The sequence below is a fragment of the Dermacentor albipictus genome, unplaced genomic scaffold (assembly GCF_038994185.2).
Source record: "Dermacentor albipictus isolate Rhodes 1998 colony unplaced genomic scaffold, USDA_Dalb.pri_finalv2 scaffold_76, whole genome shotgun sequence".
Taxonomy (NCBI): Eukaryota; Metazoa; Arthropoda; class Arachnida; order Ixodida; family Ixodidae; genus Dermacentor; species Dermacentor albipictus.
Genome location: NW_027225630.1, coordinates 25,070 through 47,381, shown reverse-complemented (window position 1 = coordinate 47,381; position 22,312 = coordinate 25,070). Strand labels below are relative to the sequence as shown.

The 22,312-nt window shown below is 45.0% G+C and overlaps 1 protein-coding gene across 1 annotated transcript in view; it reads left to right on the top strand.

Moving 5' to 3' along the window:
* Positions 1 to 22,312, top strand: part of LOC139053201 (protein NEDD1-like) — a gene marked incomplete at its 3' end in the record, with an annotated part of 76,296 nt that overhangs the window by 34,234 nt on the left and 19,750 nt on the right. The window contains exon 9 of the mRNA XM_070530289.1: positions 16,266 to 16,310. Within this exon, the coding sequence (XP_070386390.1) occupies positions 16,266 to 16,310 (45 nt within the window). The remainder of the gene's footprint in view (positions 1 to 16,265; positions 16,311 to 22,312) is intronic.

Genomic DNA, 22,312 nt, shown 5'->3' with positions numbered 1-22,312 from the left:
TAGTGGCTTCACGAGTGCCACCTTCCTGCGCAAGCAAAGGGAAAGAGGTGAAGGGAATGAACTCGCTGTAACGCGATCAAGGGCGTGTGAGCGGGTGTGGGTAAGTTGGTGCGCATCTCGATTTCTGGCGCATCTCGGCCATAGCTGATCATGGCTGTAAGTGCCATGAAGCACTTACACTGCCACACACTCTGCTTCAGAGGTAATCTACCGCACATGCAGAGTGGGTATGCCAAGAGCGCATGGCGTATAGTAAGCTGTCTTCCCACGCATTTAGTATTGGAGGTTGCGTAATCTGGAGTTTCCATGACCCGTTGGAGCTAGAGGCAGATGAAGCATTTGCTCTCCACTGCCAGCACTTTTCGTGATAGCGTCGTCCCAGTGCGGGCGTGTCGCCCTCGTCAGCCATTTGAGCAGATTGCGTGCGAAAGCAGGGTGGCTTCGCTTAATTTGTACCGCTAATGTGAAGATGTCAGTGATGTACGGGGCATTAAACTGTATCATTCATCGTCGACTCCTAAATTTATCAAAGTGAATTGTTTTCTTTGTTTTCTCATTCAAATTTGATTTTTTTTATTGCCTGAAGCAAACTGCTGATTTTACAGACTTCATTATATCGAGGTTTAATTGTAGTATCTTTTAATGGCAGTTTGCATGCAGTTTTGTGCTATATTTGTTGACTGTTGATCGGCTGTTTCATTGTTTTGCTTTGTGTTGCTTTCTGCAAGTGACAATTTTCAGTGATAGTGTCTTGGAACAGCTAGTAGCAGCACCATGAACAGCGCACTGCTGGTTGGTGGTGACCAGTTGGTGGTGAAGTGTAGTAGTGACAAGCCAAACGATGCCGCTCTGGCGGTGCGCAATGGCTGACATGCAGATGCAGAAACACTGTGTTATATATATTATAAAAAAATGTTTCGCAACCGCATGAGGTGTAGCACAATTTATTAATTCAGATAAAACATCTTAAACTTCCTTTTCCAGTTTATTTTACCTAAAGCGGCCGTAGCCAACTGTAGTCGGTGCGCAGAATCCATACTGCAGCCATTACGCTCGAAAACAGCACACCTGAGCCGCTCTGCACTCATATGATGCGCTCTCTTGTGCGCTGTCAGGCGTTCAAGATTGTGTGTTGGTAGTGCATGCTGTCATCATGGTTAAGCAGGCAGTTGACTCATTGAATGCGACTATTGCCTTGGCAATAGTATCGCCGAAGTGGATCATTTCAGAATACGACCCCAGTTCTCTCGTGAAAAGGACCGAAGCGCAACGGACAGTGCAGAACAGCACAGATCAGGTTTTTGTGCACTTCTTACCCATGCATCGAAACATGAACAGCATCAGCGTTTTTTTGCTCATTGTGAGCTAGAGGTGTAAATCTAAAACCATGGAAGAGGAATAACTTATTTCAGATATTAAGAACTTTCCTCTTGCAAAAAAATGTGGGCGAAATCTAGGAAGTGTTCCAACAATAGAAACAAGTTTTCCAGCTCTTGTATGCTTGTTGCCACTTAGTACCACTTCCAAAACTATTCTCGCATGAAGTGTGAAAACCTTTAGGTAGAAGGCAGCACAAAACAAAAGAGATAAATCTGTACCCTTGCTGCTGAGCAGTGTTTACACGCACATCACCAAGTAGGACGTGTACGTCCCACTGTCCTACAAAGAGTTCCTCATAATTTTATTGCATCTAAATGTGGATGTACGATGCTGGTAATAAAAGGAAGGAATGGAGCATAACAGATCATCTAGTGCAGAGAGCAGATAGCAGTGGTCTATTAGGGTAATATAATTGGTGACCAAGGAAGACAAATGCTGGGGAAGGCAGAAGAGGATTTGCAGGAGTTTTATCAGCTTTGAAGTCGTGAGATGACATTGAGGTAATTGGAGAATATTGGGAAAGGCTGATATCCTGCTGTAAGCTTCATAAGGCTGGTCATGATCATTGCAGAACACTTCACAGAACTGTAGCTGTGATAGTCATTGCTAGATGCATGCAAACAGTAATTTTTCAGAGTGAATTGAATGTTGCATACTATGCAAATAGTTTGTGATAATGAAAAATTTTCACCATTAGGGTAAAGCAGTGTTCACATTACAGTATTCTTAACGTTAGCAAGTTTCTGCAAATACATTGCGTATTTCAAAGTTATTAAACTCGCAAATGCAGCATAAAAAGGAACCAACCAATTTTGCTTTCCTTAAGAGGAATTGGTTATATAACATGAAAGTGAAATGTGTATTATAACAAGCAGTGGCAGCTTTGTTTCACATTCACAATAGAAGTCCATAAATGACTGCAAGGTACTTGAGCACTAGCATTTTTACTACCCTGGTAGGTGTCCAGGCTGCTGGCCATGTCAACTAAATTGCTCAGCAATAAGACGAATTATACCTAAATGTCCTCATTGCAACAAATATACATTGAGAGGACAATTTCTTTAATGAAGCAATCCTTTCTAACCTTATTGTGCCTACTTCCTTGACCATTTGATTGGTACAAAACGGCAGAGTATGGCCATATCATGGATTTGCATGATGATTGCGTGACGTACATATGTGGGACCGATTTTCGGTGGAGCCTGGCTTAAAACACTTTTGTGTTAAAAATAATCAGCTTGTTGGCATACAGATAGGCTCATTGGGGAAAGCAAGTTATCTGTTTTTAAGCAATTATTGCCATTACATTCTGTGTTTACATCTTATTTTCAATGCTGCTGCTCTCCTTCGAGAGCGTGGCAGTTGGGCAGTAAAATAATTCTTCTGTACAGTGCAAGGCAGACAAAGTGCAGGTTATACAAAAACGACATATGCAGTTCAAGTTATACAAGCTATACAAGTAATACAATGTTAAAACCAAATGGAATAGTAAATAATAAGCCAAGAAGCTTTACGAGAAATGGCCAAGAATAACGATAGCACAGGTATCACTAGGGGAAAGTAATAAACAAGTACCCTATTTACTTGATTCTAATGTGCCCTCGATTGTAACGTGCACTCTTTCCCACGACCAAAAATTAGGAGAAAGAAACGCTCCGGATTGTAACGTGCACCCGTTTCCGTGACCTAAAAAAAGTCCTTTACAGTACTGCGCACCTCATTCTTTCATGCAGAAATACAATTTCCTCTCATTTGGAAAAAACACTTACTCCCTATGCAGTACAGTTGCGATAAATAAAAAAAGTCAGTTTCATTCGAAAAGCTAAGCATCGATTACCATAGCGAATTTGTAGACAGCTGTACGAAAAGTAAGAATAGTAGTTGTAGCTCCGACGGGCCGGCTGGACGGAGCATGAGGCCTAAACGGTCGGGGTGCGCAGCGCCGCAAGAAAGAGCCGGACTGCTTTAGTCAAGGACCAGACAAAGAATGAATTTTTATTTCTGCGAGGGGAAACAGGAGGCAACTTACAGCGTTTGGCACTGAGTGGCACCCTGATGTAAATGACCCAAAACCGAAACCAGAAGCCAACACAGGATACCACAGTAGTTTTATCGGCCGTATAAGCTTTTAAACATTCGCTTACTAGCTAAATTAACAACCGTGGTGTCACATTCAGACAAGCAAACATGAACACGTCTCACTGATTGACCATGGAAACTCTTTATCAAAACGCTGGAGCGAGGAAGGGTGGTAGCAGGAGCAAGGGAATTGACCTGTGTGTGGCCTCTCGCTTCAATGTGAACTAAGTGACGAGAGCACAGCGCGGTGCGCCTAGATGCGTAGACTCCTGTCTCCGTCGTAGATCGCTCTCAAGATAGAGGCTGCGCGGCCGTGCTGCACGTAGCAGCAGCCAGTGTAGATCGCCTCTCCTGTTTGCGCCAGTCCCGCATGCAAGTTTCAGGAACTCCGAACGCCCGGGATGCGGCCCGATTTTCATCCGTCTCCGCACACGTGATTGCTTTCCTTTTAATTGCGGCATCCTGATGAACTCGGCATGTCTTTGTAGTCGGCACTTCCATACTGATACAGCAAACGCAGAAAACGGAAAGATGGACGGTGCACTAACCTAAGCCAAACGAAGCCTTGCCTAAGCACACATACCGTAGCACATGGAGGAAGCTACGGCAGCTAGACTCGAAGTGCGTACGAGGTGGCCATTTTGAAATTCCGATGGCGATATGGTAACGCAGATTTAGGGTCGTACTCGATTCTAACAAGCACGCAATTTTTGGACCTGTTTTATCGGGAAAAGTGCGCGTTAGATTCGAATAAATACGGTAACTAAAATTACTTTGAGCATTTGAGAATCATCATGGCAAACGGATAAACTGTCGTAAATGAAAAGGTTCATTACAATTTCCTAATGAACAAATAAATCTGTGCCGATGCCTCTGCATGTATAGGCACTCTTACACAGTTCTTTCTGTTTGTGAGGTAAATTCAGATGATTCAATGTTGACAATAATGGGATCAAGTTGGTCCCATTCTGCTGTTGTGAGCAGGAAGAAAGACTACTTAGTCATTTTTACGTACATGTCCTGTCAATGTGTGCACATGGTTATTACGTGTAAGTCAAGCCTAGGAATATAAAATGTATTTGGGGGTATCTATCGTATAGTCATATTTTAGTAGTTGAAACAAGAATTTTAGGCGATTGCATTTAACTTTTATGAATAGGTTTGCAAACTGGACTGGGTTGAAATATTTGTTGGCGAGTCTGTATGTTTATATTTGTTATGGATCAACATCGCAGCTTCCTTGGTATTGATTCCAGTTTGCTTATGTTATGTCAGTGTATGCGGAAACCAAATTCCAAAAACCAAAAACCAAAAAAGTAATGGTATTCTAGAGCAGACCTTACAAATGATGTGTAGACTAGCAGCTTCATTGACGTGGTGTTGAGCGCCAGGCTTCTCTTTAAGAAAAATAGCTTGTGCAGCGTCTTTGAGATTATATTACTGACATGTTTGTCTCATTTGAGCTCCGAGGTTAATATAATGCCATGATATTTTTGTTCAACTTTGTTTAGTGGAGTGTCGTCAATTGCGTATATTAGGATTGATGATACCACTTCCTGGTTAGTCATGATCGAGGACTTTCGTATGTTGATTTTCATCTGCCATTTACAGCACCAGTTAGCTATGTCGGCTAGAGAAGCATTCAATATGATCATTATAACATATTTCTCTGTAAATGATGCAGTCATCTGCGAATAGTTTTATATTGCAATTGATGTTAGCTCTGATATCATTAACGTAGAGTTAGAAAAGCAGTGGTCAGAGAACACACTTTAAGGACTCCAGATGTTACTGCGACTGTGTTAGAAATCGGTTTTTTTTTTTTTTTTGTAAACCAGAAATTGCAAGCGGTTATTTAAGGAGCCTTCTATCTAAGAAGACAATTCTCCTATACCACAAACATATTAAAGTTTAGCCATTGTTGTGACAAACACAATCGAAAGCCTTGGATGAATCGAGTAGAATCAAATCAGTTTGATCGCGGTTATTAACTGTAACGGCAAGATCGTGGACTAGTTCTGTTAGTTGAGTTACTGTTGATAGACAACTGCAAAAACCATGTTGGTTGGGAGAGAAAAAATTCATGTGAATACTGTCATTTGCTTTAAGATTATGCATTCGAGAAGTTTACATGATGTGCTAGTTAGTGAAATGGGTCTGAAATTTGAGGCAATGTTGCGTCACCTCCCTTGTGGATCAGGATGACCTTTGTAATTTTCCAGTCTTGAGGTAGTTGTGAAGTCGTAAGTGGTTTCCAGAAAACTAAGCCAAGATATTTACACCACTCTGCATATCTTTTAAGAAAAGTATTAGGTATATCGTCGGGGCCACCACCTTTCTTGGGGTCAAGTTTAAGCAGTAGATTGAAAATACCATCATTTGTAATGTCTCGTTTACCAATTTTCATGTAATGTTGCATTATAATTGCGGGAATAATGTTATCTATAGTAAACACTGACTGAAAAAAATTGTTATATGCGTTAGCCTTAGCAGTTTTTTCTTCTGGAAGGAGATGTGATGTACCATTTCTTAGTGATGAAGCACTGTTTCCAGCTAAAGCAGTCATGTGTCACCAAAAATATTTAGGCTTAGATAAAATAGTCTACAAAGAGTCTCATAGACTACAGGGGGCAGAGCCTCGAAACAAGCCTTCTGTTGTGATGAGCTTAGGGAGGCAGGCCCCTACAGGTGCTGGTGCGGCAAATTCCCCATGTGAGCACACTAGCCGATACGACCTGTGTGCCTTACGGTGGCTGATGGGTTCAATTTTTGTGTATGCTTTCAAACTTCCCATATGCACTAGGGCGTTACTTTAGGGTGATCACTTTCAGAGATAGTTTCATTTTCGTGAGACTCTGCAATGGATGCATAGGAATATGCAGCCGAGAGTGCCCTTACTGTACTGTACAAAGATGCCGCACTGTGCCATGCACTGTGTCACAAAGGCACTGTGTCAAAGGCACTGTGTCACATGAACTCGTTCGGTGACAGGAGCAGGTGCTGTTAAGGTAAAATGCCGAGAAAGTGGAATGAGACAGCAACAAAGAGACGAAAGTGGGTGCCGTTTAAGCGACGTGATCCAGGGGGAAGGGAGATGAACGATAAGAAGGCAGTGAAGGCGAGGGGTGGAAAACAGCTAGAAAGCAGTCTGGAAACCTGTGCAGCTTTCCATTTGCGAAGGGGCGCTCTCCCATTTCTGATGGAGGGGACAGCGCCGTGAGGGAGTGGGTGGAGCTGGTCATGCTTCTCGTGTGTCTGCCATTGGCTTCGTAGTTTCGTGCAGGTTGTTTTCTCATGTTAATAATGTTTATTTTTGCCATCATACATGTTAGATGGGAGGGCGGAGGGGAAAAAAGCCGCTTGAGGGCAACTTGACGAGCCTACAACCCCTGGTGTGTTTATTTTGGCAAGCACAGCAACATAATGAAAGTATGCAAACAAAACAAAGCAACAGCAGCTGCCGCTGCTGAGTTAAATATATATACAGGAAAATGATCGAAAAGAAATGTTCTAATGACAATACAAATCATGAAAATGAAGTCACTGCAAAAGGAAGTACGCAGAATTAAGCACCATACATAAGGCGAAGATTCTGGTAAGAACAAGAAAATAAATCAAAGCTATATAATTTGTAGGTGTTCAAAAAAGAGGGTAACGTGTAGGATAAACGTTGTTGTCCAGTAGTGAGACGAGGAGTATTTGCTAACTAGCTTTCTGCATATGAAGTTGGGTAGTATGGTAATTTGTTTTGCAAATTTGCAAAAAGTTGTAAACTATTGCGGTTATGTCTTATTTCTGTTTTGAACTTGACACTCGGTCGGTACTTATAAAAGCTGTGTATGCTAATTATTCTAGAATTGTGAAAAAGTTGGGCTGTGTGGGATCGGTACGGTGCATTAAAACATGACTAATGTATTTCTTCTGCAAAAGATGAATGCATTGCAGGCTAGAGGGTGCTGAGGTTCCCCATACGTGTTGACAGTAGTTGAGGTGAGGTTTTATGAGATAGGATGTGCATACGTCATATATTCAAGGTTTTTAATGCATTGTCTCTACGTAGAGTTCACGGGGAGTGCACTAATTCGTCATGAAAACCGGGACGTCGCGAAATCAGGGGACATAATAACTGCGATCCCAGTGTACTCCTCAAGCTTAACACCAGCCACTGCAGATACAAGACCTTCATTTGTGCTTTCCCAACGAATTGCACAGCTGCCATTAGCATTGATCCACTAGGCACAGAAATTCTGCCTGCACCCCAATCACGGCACATGGCAGGGTTCTGTATTCTCAGCCACAATATTTACTGTACGGATCATTCGTAACCTAACTGTTTATAGTGCGGTACTCGTTCTAACACGTTTTCTTGACCACCAGTATTTCTCTCATAGAACTCAATATATAGGCAGACTGCTTAATGCACATGCATGCAAAGCAATACAGCTAAACCTCGTTGTAACGAACTTCAATATAACAAAATTCTCAATATAACGAAGTATTTAACTTTTCATGACCTCTTCTCCGTAGAACACCATGTATTTAGAACCTCAATATAACTAACTGTTCGTATGCGATTTCAATATAACTAAATTTTACTGCCGCCGGAAAGGAATGCCAATACAATGCAAGGACGCAGATGGGTAAATTATTGAATTACAAACGGCTGCTTGCAAGCACACCTCTCAAATCATGTGCTGCGTGACAAGAGTGACCGCCAAAGTGGAGCCATATCATGTTCTGTATAAAGTCCAAGTGCAATAAGATCCTATCGTGCCACACGCACTTGTGTGCTTTAGGTATGAGTGAAAGTGTGCGAGGGTGAGGCAAGAAAGATGGTGGCTTCACGAGTGCGGCCTTCCTGCGCAAGCAAAGGGAAAGAGAGGTGACGTGATCAAGCACACACGAGGGGGTGGGCGGAGTGGGGGGTAAGTTGGTGCGTGTCTCGGCCCAAGGCTATGCATGGTTGTGAGTGCATATGCAGCCGCCCATGCTGATTTAGAGGTAATCTGCCACACGTGCAAAGAGTGGGTGTGCCAAGATGGCGTGGCTCCAAGTAAGCTTTCTTACTGTGCTTTTAGTATTGGAGGTTGCCTAATCTCGAGTTTCGGTGACTCGTTGGAGCGAGAGGCAAATGAAGCATTCACTTCCCGCGGCCGGCGCTTTTCGTGGTAGCATTCTCCCAATGTGGGCAATGCTATCAGCTGTGGGGATGGAGTGCATGCGAAAGCGTGGCTGGCTTCGCTTAATTCGTACTGCTGATGTGAAGATATCGCTCGTATGGCATGAAACTATCATTTGTCATCATCATCATCATCAGCCTGGTTACGCCTACTACAGGGCAAAGGCCTCTCCCATATTTCTCCAACAACCCCGGTCATGTACTAATTGTGGCCATGCCGTCCCTGCAAACTTCTTAATCTCATCCGCCCACCTAACTTTCTGCCGCCCCCTGCTACGCTTCCCTTCCCTTGGAATCCAGTCCGTAACCCTTAATGACCGTCGGTTATCTTCCCTCCTCATTACATGTCCTGCCCATGCCCATTTCTTTTTCTTGATTTCAACTAAGATGTCATTAACTCGCGTTTGTTCCCTCACCCAATCTGCTCCTTTCTTATCCCTTAACGTTACACCTATCATTCTTCTTTCCATAGCTCGTTGCATCGTCCTCAATTTGAGTAGAACCCTTTTTGTAAGCCTCCAGGTTTCTGCCCCGTAGGTGAATACTGGTAAGACACAGCTATTATACACTTTTCTCTTGAGGGATAATGGCAACCTGCTGTTAATGATCTGAAAATGCCGGCCAAATGCACCCCAGCCCATTCTTATTCTTCTGATTATTTCCGTCTTATGATCCGGATCCGCAGTGACTACCTGCCCTAAGTAGATGTATTCCCTTACGGCTTCCAGTGCCTCGCTGCCTATTGTAAATTGCTGTTCTCTTCCAAGACTGTTAAACATTACTTTAGTTTTCTGTAGATTAATTTTTAGACCCACTCTTCTGCTTTGCCTCTCCAGATCAGTGAGCATGCATTGCAGTTGGTCCCCTGAGTTACTAAGCAAGGCAATATCATCAGCGAATCGCAAGTTACTAAGGTATTCTCCATTAACTTTTATCCCCATTTCTTCCCAATCCAGGTCTCTGAATACCTCCTGTAAACACACTGTGAATAGCATTGGAGAGATCGTGTCTTCCTGCCTGACGCCTTTCTTTATTGGGATTTTGTTGCTTTCTTTATGGAGGACTACGGTGGCTGTGGAGCCGCTATAGATATCTTTCAGTATTTTTACATACGGCTCGTCTACACCCTGATTCCGTAATGCCTCCATGACTGTTGAGGTTTCGACAGAATCAAATGCCTTCTCGTAATCAATGAAAGCTATATGTAAGGGTTGGTTATGTTCTGCACATTTCTCTATCACCTGATTGATGGTGTGAATATGATCTATTGTTGAGTAGCCTTTACGGAATCCTGCCTGGTGTTTTGCTTGACAGAAGTCTAAGGTGTTCCTGATTCTATTTGCGATTACCTTAGTAAATACTTTGTAGGCAACGGACAGTAAGCTGATTGGTCTATAATTTTTCAAGTCTTTGGCGTCCCCTTTCTTATGTATTAGGATTATGTTAGCGTTCTTCCAAGATTCCGGTACGCTCGAGGTTATGAGGCATTGCGTATACAGGGTGGCCAGTTTCTCTAGAACAATCTGTCCACCATCCTTGAACAAATCTGCTGTTACCTGATCCTCCCCAGCTGCCTTCCCCCTTTGCATATCTCCCAAGGCTTTTTTTACTTCTTCCGGCGTTACCTGTGGGATTTCGAATTCCTCTAGACTATTTTCTCTTCCATTGTCGTCGTGCGTGCCACTGGTACTGTATAAATCTCTATAGAACTCCTCAGCCACTTGGACTGTCTCATCCATATTAGTAGTGATATTGCCGGCTTTGTCTCTTAACGCATACATCCGATTCTTGCCAATTCCTAGTTTCTTCTTCACTGTTTTTAGGCTTCTTCCGTTCCTGAGAGCATGTTCAATTCTATCCATATTATACTTCCTTATGTCAGCTGTCTTACGCTTGTTGATTAACTTCGAAAGTTCTGCCAGTTCTATTCTAGCTGTAGGGTTAGATGCTTTCATACATTGGCGTTTCTTGATCAGATCTTTTGTCTCCTGCGATAGTTTGCTGGTATCCTGCCTAACGGAGTTACCACCGACTTCCATTGCACACTCCTTAATGATACCCACGAGATTGTCGTTCATTGCTTCAACACTAAGGTCCTCTTCCTTGTTCTGTTATTCTGTTATTGTTCCATGGCGCACATCACGGGGATAAAATTATGCTCGAAAAAATATCTCAAGCAGATATGGAGGAAGGGGAAGGCCAGGACCTAGCCACCACAGTATTGACCTGTGAGGGGGACCTGCGCGACCCCGGATTCCCGGGGCGTCTCCGGAGCCTCGTGCTGCGCCTCAGGGAACTCATCTCCGATGAGGAGCAGCCGTTGTGGGTGAAAAAGGTGGAGCCGTGGAACAGCGTGCGGGTGACATTCACGCTCCCCCGTGATGCGGCGCTGCGGCTGCGGCAGCTGGCCCAGCGTGGTGACCGGGCACTCCGCGAGCTGGGCATCCTCTCGGTGCAGGTCGAGGGAGACCAGATCATCAGTCTTACGCTTGCCGGCCGTTATGGGGAGCCACCGAAGGAAATCATCATCCAGAAAGCGGCGGAAGAGGGTGAGCAGGGTTCACCAACGTCCCCGCACATGTCTGGAGTGCCATCATCCCCAGCTCTCGCTGCAGCAGCATCCAGTCGTGCAGGCTCCTCCACCGCCCTGCCTGCAGAGCCTCCCTCCATCCAGGCTAGGAGTCCCGCCTTTGCAGCGGCAGCAGCCGCTTCGACCAGTGGCAGCGGCAGTGCCTTTCGCTCTCCCAACGTAGTCGCCCCACAGTACAAGCCTGTGATCATAGTACAAGCCTGTGACAGCCAGTGTTTACCTGTGAGACTTGTCATCACAGTACCACGGGCGTACTTGATCGACCTGTGATTCACAGACGTATCGAGGGTACCACCTTTTCAGGTTAGAACAGTTCGAAACTATTGGGCTATAAGAGACTGTTACAGCCCAGGGGGCGGGGTTTGCGAGGCCTCCCCCAGACGCACACCCTAGAAGGAAAGCCGGGCGCCTGGCCAGGGTTCACGTCTGTACCCGTTTTCTTGACCGGTAGGGTCTCCGGCGGCGGGTTTCGAACGAACCACCTACCGCAGCCGAGGTGGACGCCCTAACCACTAGACCACGGCTGCGGTACCTGTTCTATACCTGTTCTGTAGCTTGATCTGGAATTCCTCTATTTTCCCTCTTACCGCTAACTCATTAATCGGCTTCTTATGTACCAGTTTCTTTCGTTCCCTCCTCAGGTCTAGGCTAATTCGAGTTCTTACCATCCTGTGGTCACTGCAGCGCACCTTGCCGAGCACGTCCACATCTTGTATGATGCCATGGTTAGTGCAGAGTATGAAGTCTATTTCATTTCTAGTCTCGCCGTTCGGGCTCCTCCACGTCCACTTTCGGCTATCCCGCTTGCGGAAGAAGGTATTCATTATCCTCATATTATTCTGTTCCGCAAACTCTACTAATAACTCTCCCCTGATATTCCTATGTCAAATTCCCCCACTGCCTTGTCTCCAGCCTGCTTCTTGCCTACCTTGGCATTAAAGTCGCCCATTAGTATAGTGTATTTAGTTTTCACTCTACCCATCGCCGATTCCACGTCTTCATAGAAGCTTTCGACTTCCTGGTCATCATGACTGGATGTAGGGGCGTACACCTGTACAATCTTCATTTTGTACCTCTTATTACGTAAGTTTCACAACAAGACCTGCCACCCTCTCGTTAATGCTGTAGAATTCCTGTATGTTACCCGCTATATTCTTATTGATCAGGAATCCGACGCCTAGTTCTCTTCTCTCCGCTAAGCCCCGGTAGCACAGGACGTGCCCGCTTTTTAGCACTGTGTATGCATCTTTTGGCCTCCTAACTTCACTGAGCGCTATTATATCCCATTTACTGCCCTCTAATTCCTCCAATAGCACTGCTAGACTTGCCTCACTAGATAACGTTCTAGCGTTAAACGTTGCCAGGTTCATATTCCAATGGCAGCCTGTCAATTTGGGAGACATTTGTCAATGACTCCCAAATTCATAACAATACATTTTTTTCTCATTCACTTTCTTTTTTGGATTGCCCGATATTTTGGAAAATTCTGTGGCCCCTTTCCTTCTAAGGAAAATCGATCAGCGACTGTATTTATTTGCATAAAAAGCCAAATTTTAATTTAACGACTTGGATATAATGAAGCAAATTGCTGATTTTACCTACTTCATTATATTCGGGCTTAACTGTATAGGAAAATGTAGAAGTATTGGCTAAAATCGAATAATGCCGGCAGTGGTTCATTCTTTCAGTGGTTTTCACCTCTCTAAGCAGAGACCGTACTGCACGAAAAGTTTTAATGTTCTTAAATGCACTGCGCATAATCTGAACCTACCAATGCTATGCTACCACGGTGGCAGCCGCATCGAGGTGGCATCAGTGCCGACGAGCCCTCAAGCCAACCATGCCAAGTTGAGCAGGCAATACGAAAGCTCAAGTCTAGAGCAAAGACAGCAGAAGTTCTGCTTTGAACTGCAAACATAGTGTTTTGCCTTGTCTGTTCTTTGCCTGCAGCATCATGGCTAGCACTGCCATGGCTAGACTGGACTCCCCGTGCGTGTGCCAGCATGCGAGGAGAGAGCAGTCTGGCTTTCAGGGTGTCTACCAACCAGGAAAAACTGGGAATTCTCAGGGATATTGAGTAGTCTGGAAAAACTCGGGGAACTTTTGCCTCTATCAGGAAAAATTTGCGGTAATTTTATCGAAAGGGTCGAAAGTCGCGGTAATGCTGGCTCGAGTGATAAACAGGAATTGTAATGAATCGTCTTTGACGCCTGACGCCCTGTCAACGACCGGCTTTCCGGATTCCCGATAATTTGGGCGGACTGGCATTGTCCTGCACCAACCGATAGTAGTTGGATAGTAGCTTGACCAATGGATAATAGTCTAATCCAATGTGCGCATTCTGAAGCGCTAGATATAGTTCAATACGAAGCGAAGTCTGCCAGGGCGTCTAAGGAGTGGCCATGATTGAATGCGCACTGGCAAGCGTGTGTGTGGCCTGACCTTAAGTTTCCCATGTTTTGAGGCTTGTTGAGCATTCAAAACTAGTCTAAATTAGCGAGACCCGATGGCTACCACACCACTAAGTAGGGTGGCGAAAGTTTAATTCCTATATGGGCAGCTGTAGCTGAGCGTGGATAGACAATATTCGGCTTCTTCTGGAAGTATGTAATTCTTATTGAAATTCGAAAGCAGATTCTCACTTATTTTAGCCTGTTTGTTAAACTTCAACAAATATACACAATAGCACTAGGAAGAAGCGCACTGAGCCAAACACCTTTCTTGATTGATGTCAGCTATTGGCCAATAGCAGATGCGTATGGGAATATGCTATATTACAAAATGAGTATCCAGAAAAGAGTAGGGAGCAGGCTTCTGTTGGAAAGAGCATTTGAAAGAAAGGCGACTTCGTGCTCGGCTTGCGAGCTCCATGCGTTGCACACAAGTGCAGAACTTGGCTGATATGTTCACTGCAGTGTATGCTAAACGTGGGCTGTTTTTTCACCAAGATGAGGGGTGATTCAGGACCCCTTTAACGACTGACCAATCCCCACCGTAAACAATATCCTCATTCTAGGTCCTTACCTACAAGGCAGAGGAGGTGCCACCACTATTTATTATCTCACACAAACAGTTCAAGAGATAAGCATGGTCGATAGTGATGTCTCGACACATCTGCCTCAAAGAAGCAGATATGTTTCAGCTCATCCACGCTCTTATCAGCCTAGTGGCTTACGCAACACCCTACCTCTCACTCACCCCGTGGTAGTCTAACAAGATCGTCGTCCTTCTTAAGAAACCTTACAAACAGGCCTTAGAACTCTCCAAATATGGCCACCCTTTGCCTAAAGGCTCTGGGTATCCATAACAGCGCATGGGAAATTGTTGAAGCACATTTCATCATTCAGAGGAACTACTGGCTTTTACCACACCGGGCTGCCGAGTCCTACAGAAACTGAGCTGTCCAGTCTAGCAACCTGGCCATACATATAATTCCAACCTCTTGACATGACCCTTCTGGACATTGACATAGTGGGCCTCTTTGATTTGTTGTCCCTGACTGTCTAGAACAGCCAGAGATGCTGCAAGCACAATGCTCATTGGCAGTCCCAGATCACCTCGGCAGTGATCTGGGACTGCCAGGGAAAGATAATCAGAAGCCCACTATGGACCCCTGGACACAAGTCCCTTTGAGAAAGTGTGCCTATGCTGTAGCTAGGGCCCATGCCTTCTGGGCACTGCATGAAGATCATATCACAAAGTGGAATCTATGCCACTATAATACAGCACCGTAAAAGCACATTGCAGACTTGCTCAACGAACCTACCCATCTCCACATGTCTCGCGCCGGAAGAGACCGTGGTAGGGTGACAGCTTTGAATGCTCATGTCCTCACTTCGGTCTTTACTGTGCCATACACCCCACACTTTACTCTTGTAAATGTCCGCACCGCAAAGAATATGCCTCATTATACTGCACCACTTGGGCATGTGCCTACACAGCACACACATCTCCAATTACCAACCTCATGCACGAACGGCCGGAGGCCGTGTCGTCCAGCTTTAACTTGCGTGACCAGCACAGCACAGCTGCAGGAGTCGAGGCTACAGGAGTCTTGGCCTAGACCCCTCCCCCGCTAGTGCAAGTAACAAGAAGCCTTATTGTGTTTTCAATTTCTTTTACTAAATGTTTGTTGCTCCTCCCACTCATTGATTCATCAGCACCCATCGGCATGTTCCACTAGTTGTAGTTCAGCTAGCTGGCATTAGTGAATAGAAGATGTAATAAGTACCCTTTTGTTTGCTTCCATTACTGTCTTGATGTTCCTTTGTCCCAAGAGCACGCTTAAGACCTCACAAGCTTCATTTAATTCAAGAAAATGTCTTGTAACTGTCGTGTCGGTTTGCTGGAGATACTAGCAGGGAGTTGGGGAGAGTGCCATTCAACAGCTGACGCTGTTTTTCATACGTACTTTACTAATGGTCACATGAACCTGCTAGGATATTCAAGACTCTGCCCACGGTTTTTTGCTTGGATTCTGCAGTTTGCAGCGAAGCTCCTAATGGGAGTTCCCCAGCTGTTCTCATAAAACGAAGGCTGGCATGTGGTGGTGTGCTTAGTATCAATTACACAACTGCGTCAGTTTTGCTTTGAAATGTGATTATCAATGGTTATAAAATAGGTTACCTTGCATACGTCTCACACAAATACACTTTTGTGCTTTTTTTTAGCTAGTAGTCTGTTATTCTTCTTCCATGCGACATGCTTTACTGGCGCCATGTTGGTCATCTGGGAGCTTTTACGGCTGCAGTGGCAAAGGGCAGCCAGCATAGCAGTCTGCTTGGGATCCCCAAAGCAGCTGTATGACCAGGGTGTTGGTGAGAAGTTGCAGGCATCGTTGGTGATGGATCATAAGTAAGAACAGCCATCAAACAGCCCTTGTGCTTTTGAAGGCTGTGAGAACTCGGGTATACTGCTTTACTGTCCACAATGTATATACTGCTGAGATTAGCATACATCTGCAGAGGATTTTCTGTTTTTGTTCAACAATAATAAGCATGCAAGCTTTGACACAGCTTTCCTGTGCCGCTCTTTCAGATGCGGAGGCTGCTGGTGATCTTGTGATGGCTTCGACACCAAATAGTGAGTGGTCAAGAAAAACTTGTGGTTTGGCATGCACTTTTTTATAATTTCCTGTGTACTCTGATTATACAGAGATTTTCTTTAGTTTGGAAAAGGGGGACAGGTCATCTGGGAAAGAGGTTAGCAATTTTGACCGGAGCACAAAAATTAGTCTGCTTGACACTGCAGCTTGCAAACACATGGATAACAAGATTGCCAGGCCATTTCCACTTTTAACTTTTTGTTGATTACTGTAAGGCCACACTAAAGCTTTCCCTTTGGAATTATTTTTATCGTTGCTTTTGAATTGTAGTCTCCTTACATGACTGAGATGAGGCTTGAACATTTTTATTGCGTCTGACAGCAGTTGTCCGCCTCTCCCATGCCATATACCTAGGAAAGTGACACTTTCGCTATCTGTGTACCCATCAGTAGCAGCACCATGCACTAAATTTTTCCACTCTGGTCATCTATCTTTCTTCTTGTTCTTTTTTTTCTGCAGTGCTGCTAAAATGGTTAAAATTGCTTTTGATATACATTTGGTAGCTCTCCTGGTATTTTGAAGCAATGGTAGTTGAGGGCAAGACCTCGGTTGTTAACTTTTGGTGGTTGAAACCTTGGTGCTTCTGTTAATGCAGGTTAACCACATGCTAAACATTAGTGTGCACTAATGAACATGCAAAGATTTGGTTACTAAAGTTGTGAGAACTCATGCCCCTTGAGGTGCTACCAACACAGTACCTGCGCCGGTAGCCCAGTGATTATGGCGGGCTCAATCCCACAGGTGGCAGTCAAATTTCATGGGGCGAAATATGGAACACTTGTGCACTTAGGTTCAGGTGCATGTTGGAGAAACCCAGGCAATCAAAATTAATCTGGGGACCCCGACTACAGCGTGCCTCGTGTACGCGCATCTATCGCGACCCCGAATTGAATGTGCATCCAATTTTTCACTATACTGCAGTAAACAATAGTGCACCTTAATGTAACATGCCCCCGATTTATAGAAGAAAATTTACCTTCACAAAAAATGGATTTTCTTTTAATTAGCTTTCATAATATAAGTGACATGTACTCTTTGCCATTTGCACATCTTGGCCAAAGGTGCTAAACATGGCGGCAGTATTTTTGAGGGACCTCTTTTATAGATGCAACTATGATCACTTTTCGAGATTTTATGGGACACTGCCGAGCTTATATGCCAACCTATCAGATGCCAAGTCCCATGAAATCTCATGAAACTGAAAGTGTCTCCCAAAGTAATTGACCGGAAATACCACTCCAGATTGTAGTCGAGCACAAAATTAACCCACTGCTACCTTCATGAAAATTTGCTCTTTCGCCATCTTGTGATGGCGATGACACTGTGTCTTGACGCCTATGATGATGGGCTGTTGTGAATGCTGCAGATGTGGTTTTGGTTTGGTATCTGACTGTAACAGAGATGATTTTCTGACCCATTTTCTAGAAAAAGGGTGCATGTTAGATTCGGGTAAATACTGTAATAAAGTGGTTTTGGCATGTCTGCATTTTGGCCCCTGATTTTGTTTACATTTTCTTTATCAACAACAAAAAAATACATGCGACACCACAGTAAATGTTGTCTTAAATGCTCTCTAAGGCCTTTCATATCTTTTTATAAGTGTAAAGTGGTTCAATCTCTTTTGCATGACCATGCGTGGGATAGACAACAGGCAATGCGACGTGGCCTTTTAAACTTGATAGAGGGAGCATCTACAGAAGCAGAGTGGACAGTGTATATTGTCACATAGTAGTGACCGGGAAGAAAGCAGCAAAACTGTGAATTAAGAAACTAGTTTTATTGGGCTTACCTGTACCCTCAAAAACAGGCCACACTCAAAGTACAACGGTCGCGGCGAACACAGTCGGCGATCATCGAAAATTTGATCACGGGTCAAGTGCCTCAGCTTTTATACATGAGTCATTGAATGTTCCAGAGTAATCGCTGGTGCCTGCATGTCTTCCGGTAAGTACCACACCATTCACGTCACATATACAAGCAGATTACACAACGTTCGGTGACAACAGACAGCCGATAGAACCATTGATAACATTTGAGAAATTTCCGATACATACAGGTGCGGGTTCCTCCTGTAAACCAGCTTAAATTGTGCGATCTGTGTTGTTTTTTGCACCGCCGTGTTGTAAGCGTAGCTTACGTACGGCACGACGGCATCCCATGTCTTGTGTTCGATGTTAATGTACATTGCAAATATGTTGGCGAGGGCCTTCTTCAGCCACTCCATAAGACCATTTGTCTGTGGATGGTAAGCAGTAGTCCTCGTGTGGTTTGCTCTGGCTGTATTGCAAAATGGCTTGGGTGAGCTCTGCAGGGAAGGCCACTCCTCTATTGGCGATGAAGACTTCTGGGGCATCATGTCGCAGCATGATGTTCTCGATGAAGAATTTAGCGACATCTGCCACACTACCTTTTGTCAGAGCTTTTGTTTCGGCGTAGCGGGTAAGGTAGTCGGTAGCCATGAGGATCCCCTAGTTTCCAAATGTTGAGGTCGGAAAGGCCTCTAACAAATCCATCTCTATCTGCTGAAATGGTTGGCAAGGAGGCTTGATTCGTTGTAGTAACACCGCAGGTGGTATCTTGCGTCTCTGGCAGTCTTGGCATGTCTCGACGGAACGGACGACGTCGTCGGTCAGGGGCAGCCAATAGTACTTCTGTTGTATTTTTGAGAGCGTACGGATAACCCGAGGTGCCCGGCTGTCCTATCGTTGTGCAGGGTGTGCAGGACTTCTGACCAGACTGCTGCTGGCACAATGAGGAGGAACTTTGCACAGACTGGGGAGAAGTCCTTTTTTACAAGGATATCAATGCCCTAGGGACATTGTCGATGTTGCCTTCCAAATACTCTAGGTTTTTTAGCTACAAGCCTGCTCGTTGCAGTTCAGCAAAGTCTTCTGTGCTTATTGTTCCTAGGAAGGCGCCATCATTGTCCTTGTCTTGCGCTGGCGGGTCAATGGGGGCACGTGATAGGCAGTCGGCGTCAAAGTGCTTCTGACTGGATTTGTGGACGACGATTATGTCAAATTCAGGGTGTCTACCAACCGGAAAGCCGGGAATTCTCAGGGATTTTCAGTAGTCCGGAAAAACTCGGGGAATTTGTGCCTCTATCAGGGATAATTAGGCGTAATTTTATTGAAAGGGTCGAAAGTCGCGGTAATGCTGGCTCGAGTTACAGACAGGAATCGTAATGAATCGTGTTTGATGTCCTGCCATCGGCTGGAGGTGCTACCAGTGTACAGTCAACGACCGACTTTCCGGATTCCCGATAATTTGGACGGCTTCGCGGCACCACCATGTGCTACATAGTCAATTTGTATCAGAACGTCTGAAATTTCGGACGCAAGAACTCTTCGCCGTCTGATTTTCCGGATGTTTTGCCGTGACCGCAGGTCCGAAACGGCATTAACTCCACCACTGCTCACATTTTGATTACCTCGCCGCCTCAAATCGGCGCTCTCGCACGCAGATCCGCTGGCAGCCGTAACCACCATTGCGGCAACGCTAGGCCTAGCTACTTCGACGTTCGCTATGAAGCTTCTTGCCGTTGGGTGCCGTGTTTTTTATTGAAAGAATTTACTGCTGTCAGCAATGGCACGGAATCCGCCTTTGCGGTCTTCGCGATTGGCTTAGAAGCTTGGAAAGCACGGTGCGTTGCCTAATGTCGGGTCCCGAAAGTCAGCTTCGCCTCCGTACAGATATGTTACTTGGTGAAGCATACGCAAAAGTATTGCAGTGAAGCATAACAAACGTGGGAAGGGGCTATAGCCACGGGACACAGTACGTATTCCTTAATTATACATGCGTGCACCCGGTATTTCCTTTCAGAGCATGATCACCGATATGCCTAATACGTGTACCGACAGGCCTTCAGAGCGTTTTCGAATGTGCCTGTGGCGGTTTGAGCCCTTAAGGGCAGTAAATGATGTGCATTTATTTTTTTCCAACTGGCCAATTTTTCAGACATTTTCGCGGCCTCTAAGGAGTTCAAAAAGTCGGATGTGGACTGTTCAACTGACCAAGAAGGTGCTTTGAATGGTCTGTGGGGCGAATGAGTAGCGGAAGGAGTACAAGAACAGAAAGGACCAATGCATTGAGGCATGAACGGGATAGGAAGCATGCTGCCACCATTTTGAAGGAGCTTGAGCTCAAAAAACAAAGTGTTGGCTGACGCCGAGATGCAAGTGTCCCTCATCCAAGCCAAAATAAACTCTTTAAATAGGTGAAACACAACACTGAGGCGTCGTGTGCGGGCTGAGAGTATGTCAGAACAGTTGAGGTTGACTTACGAGCTGTTGAAAGAGAATCTCAATTGTGAGAAAGTTCACGCCTCATACCACTGAGCTTGTTATCAGTTGATAGAAGTAGCCCATATTCGAAAATATTTGCTTTTGTATGCATCTCCTTTTTTATTCGTATTTGAGAATGTCCGACTCGATTTGCAATTTTTTTCGAAGAGATTTTATTGGCTGTGCATTTTACTAACTTCTCCCTTCTATTCTCTTTTTGAATAACATAAACGCTACTCCTTAATGTTCAAGTTGGATTAAGTCATTTTTAAATTTTTTTTTCATATGCTTACTAGAGTGGCAGCACCGGGCGATATGGTTTCAGCTTGGCTTGACAAAAAAAACAGTTTTGCATCACTCGGGGAATTTTGCAAAGGCACTCGGGGAAAACTTGGAAAACTCAGGGAATTTGGAAATGTTACCTTGGTAGACACCCTGAAATTCCTGGAGTCAGACTCCATTGCGCGAGGCATCTTGATCCTTTAAATTTGCCAGCCAACACAAGGCGTGGTGGTTGCTTGCGACTTAAAAGAGCCTGCCATAAAGGTAAGGGCAGAATTTCGTGGTAGCCCAAATGGTGGCAAGGTATTCCTTTTCCATCGTAGAATTGGCTTCCACTTCTGACAGTGCATGACTGGCGCTAGCAATGACCCCTTCAAATTCATCTTTCATTTGGACTAGGACGGCGCCGAGGCCTAGGCTACTTGCGTTGGTGTGGATTTCAGTGTCGGCGTCTTCGTCGAAGTAGGCGAGTACTGGTGGTGACTGCAGGCGCCCTTCAAGCCCTTGGAAGGCTTCGGCTTGCGGCGCTTCCCATTTAAAATCGATGTGTGATTTCGTCTGAAGCGTCTGGAATAGGCACACAAGCCAAGGAATCTGTGCACTCCCTTCCTTTGGGTGGGCTGTGGGAAGTTAGCAATGGCAGCTGTCTTCTGTGGATCAGGGCAGTGTCCAGATTTGTTCATGACGGGGCTGAAAAAACAGAAGCTCATCGTAAGCGAAGTGGCACTTTTCCAGCTTCAGAGTCAGCCCTGATGGCTTGATGGCTTCCGGTATTGTCGCAAGCTGCCTAAGGCGATGGGCGAAATTTCCCGCAAAGGCGATGTCATCCAAGTAAGCAAGACAGGTCTGCCACTTCAACCCTGCTAACACCGCGTCCATCGCATGCTGGAATGTTGCAGGTGCCGAGTACAGTCCGAATGGCATGACCTTGAACTCGTAGAGGCTGTCTGGCGTAGTAACGATGGCAGTCTTCTCACGATCCGTCTCATCGACTTCTGTTTGCCAGTAGCCAGTCTTGAGATCTATCAACGAGAAGTACTTCATGTTGCAGAGCCGATCAATGCATCGTCTATATGTGTGAGGGGGTGTACATCCTTCTTTGTGATCTTGTTCAACTGATAATTGACGCAGAAATGCAGGGTTCCATCCTTTTTCTTCACCAAGACCACAGGTGATGCCCACAGGCTTTCCTATGGCTGGATGATGTCGTCGCACAGCATTTCGTCAACTTGTTGCCTTATAGACAGTTTCACTCGTGCAATAACGGCAGTGAAAGAGCGTCCCCTAGAAACTTCCGATCACGGGCCTCGTCAATCTGCTGTGCCGGAAGACAAAGTGCGTTTTTAAGTTCTTTCACTAAGTGGAAAGTCTATTTTTAAGTTTTGAGACAAAAGACATGTGCATTGCACCTTAAG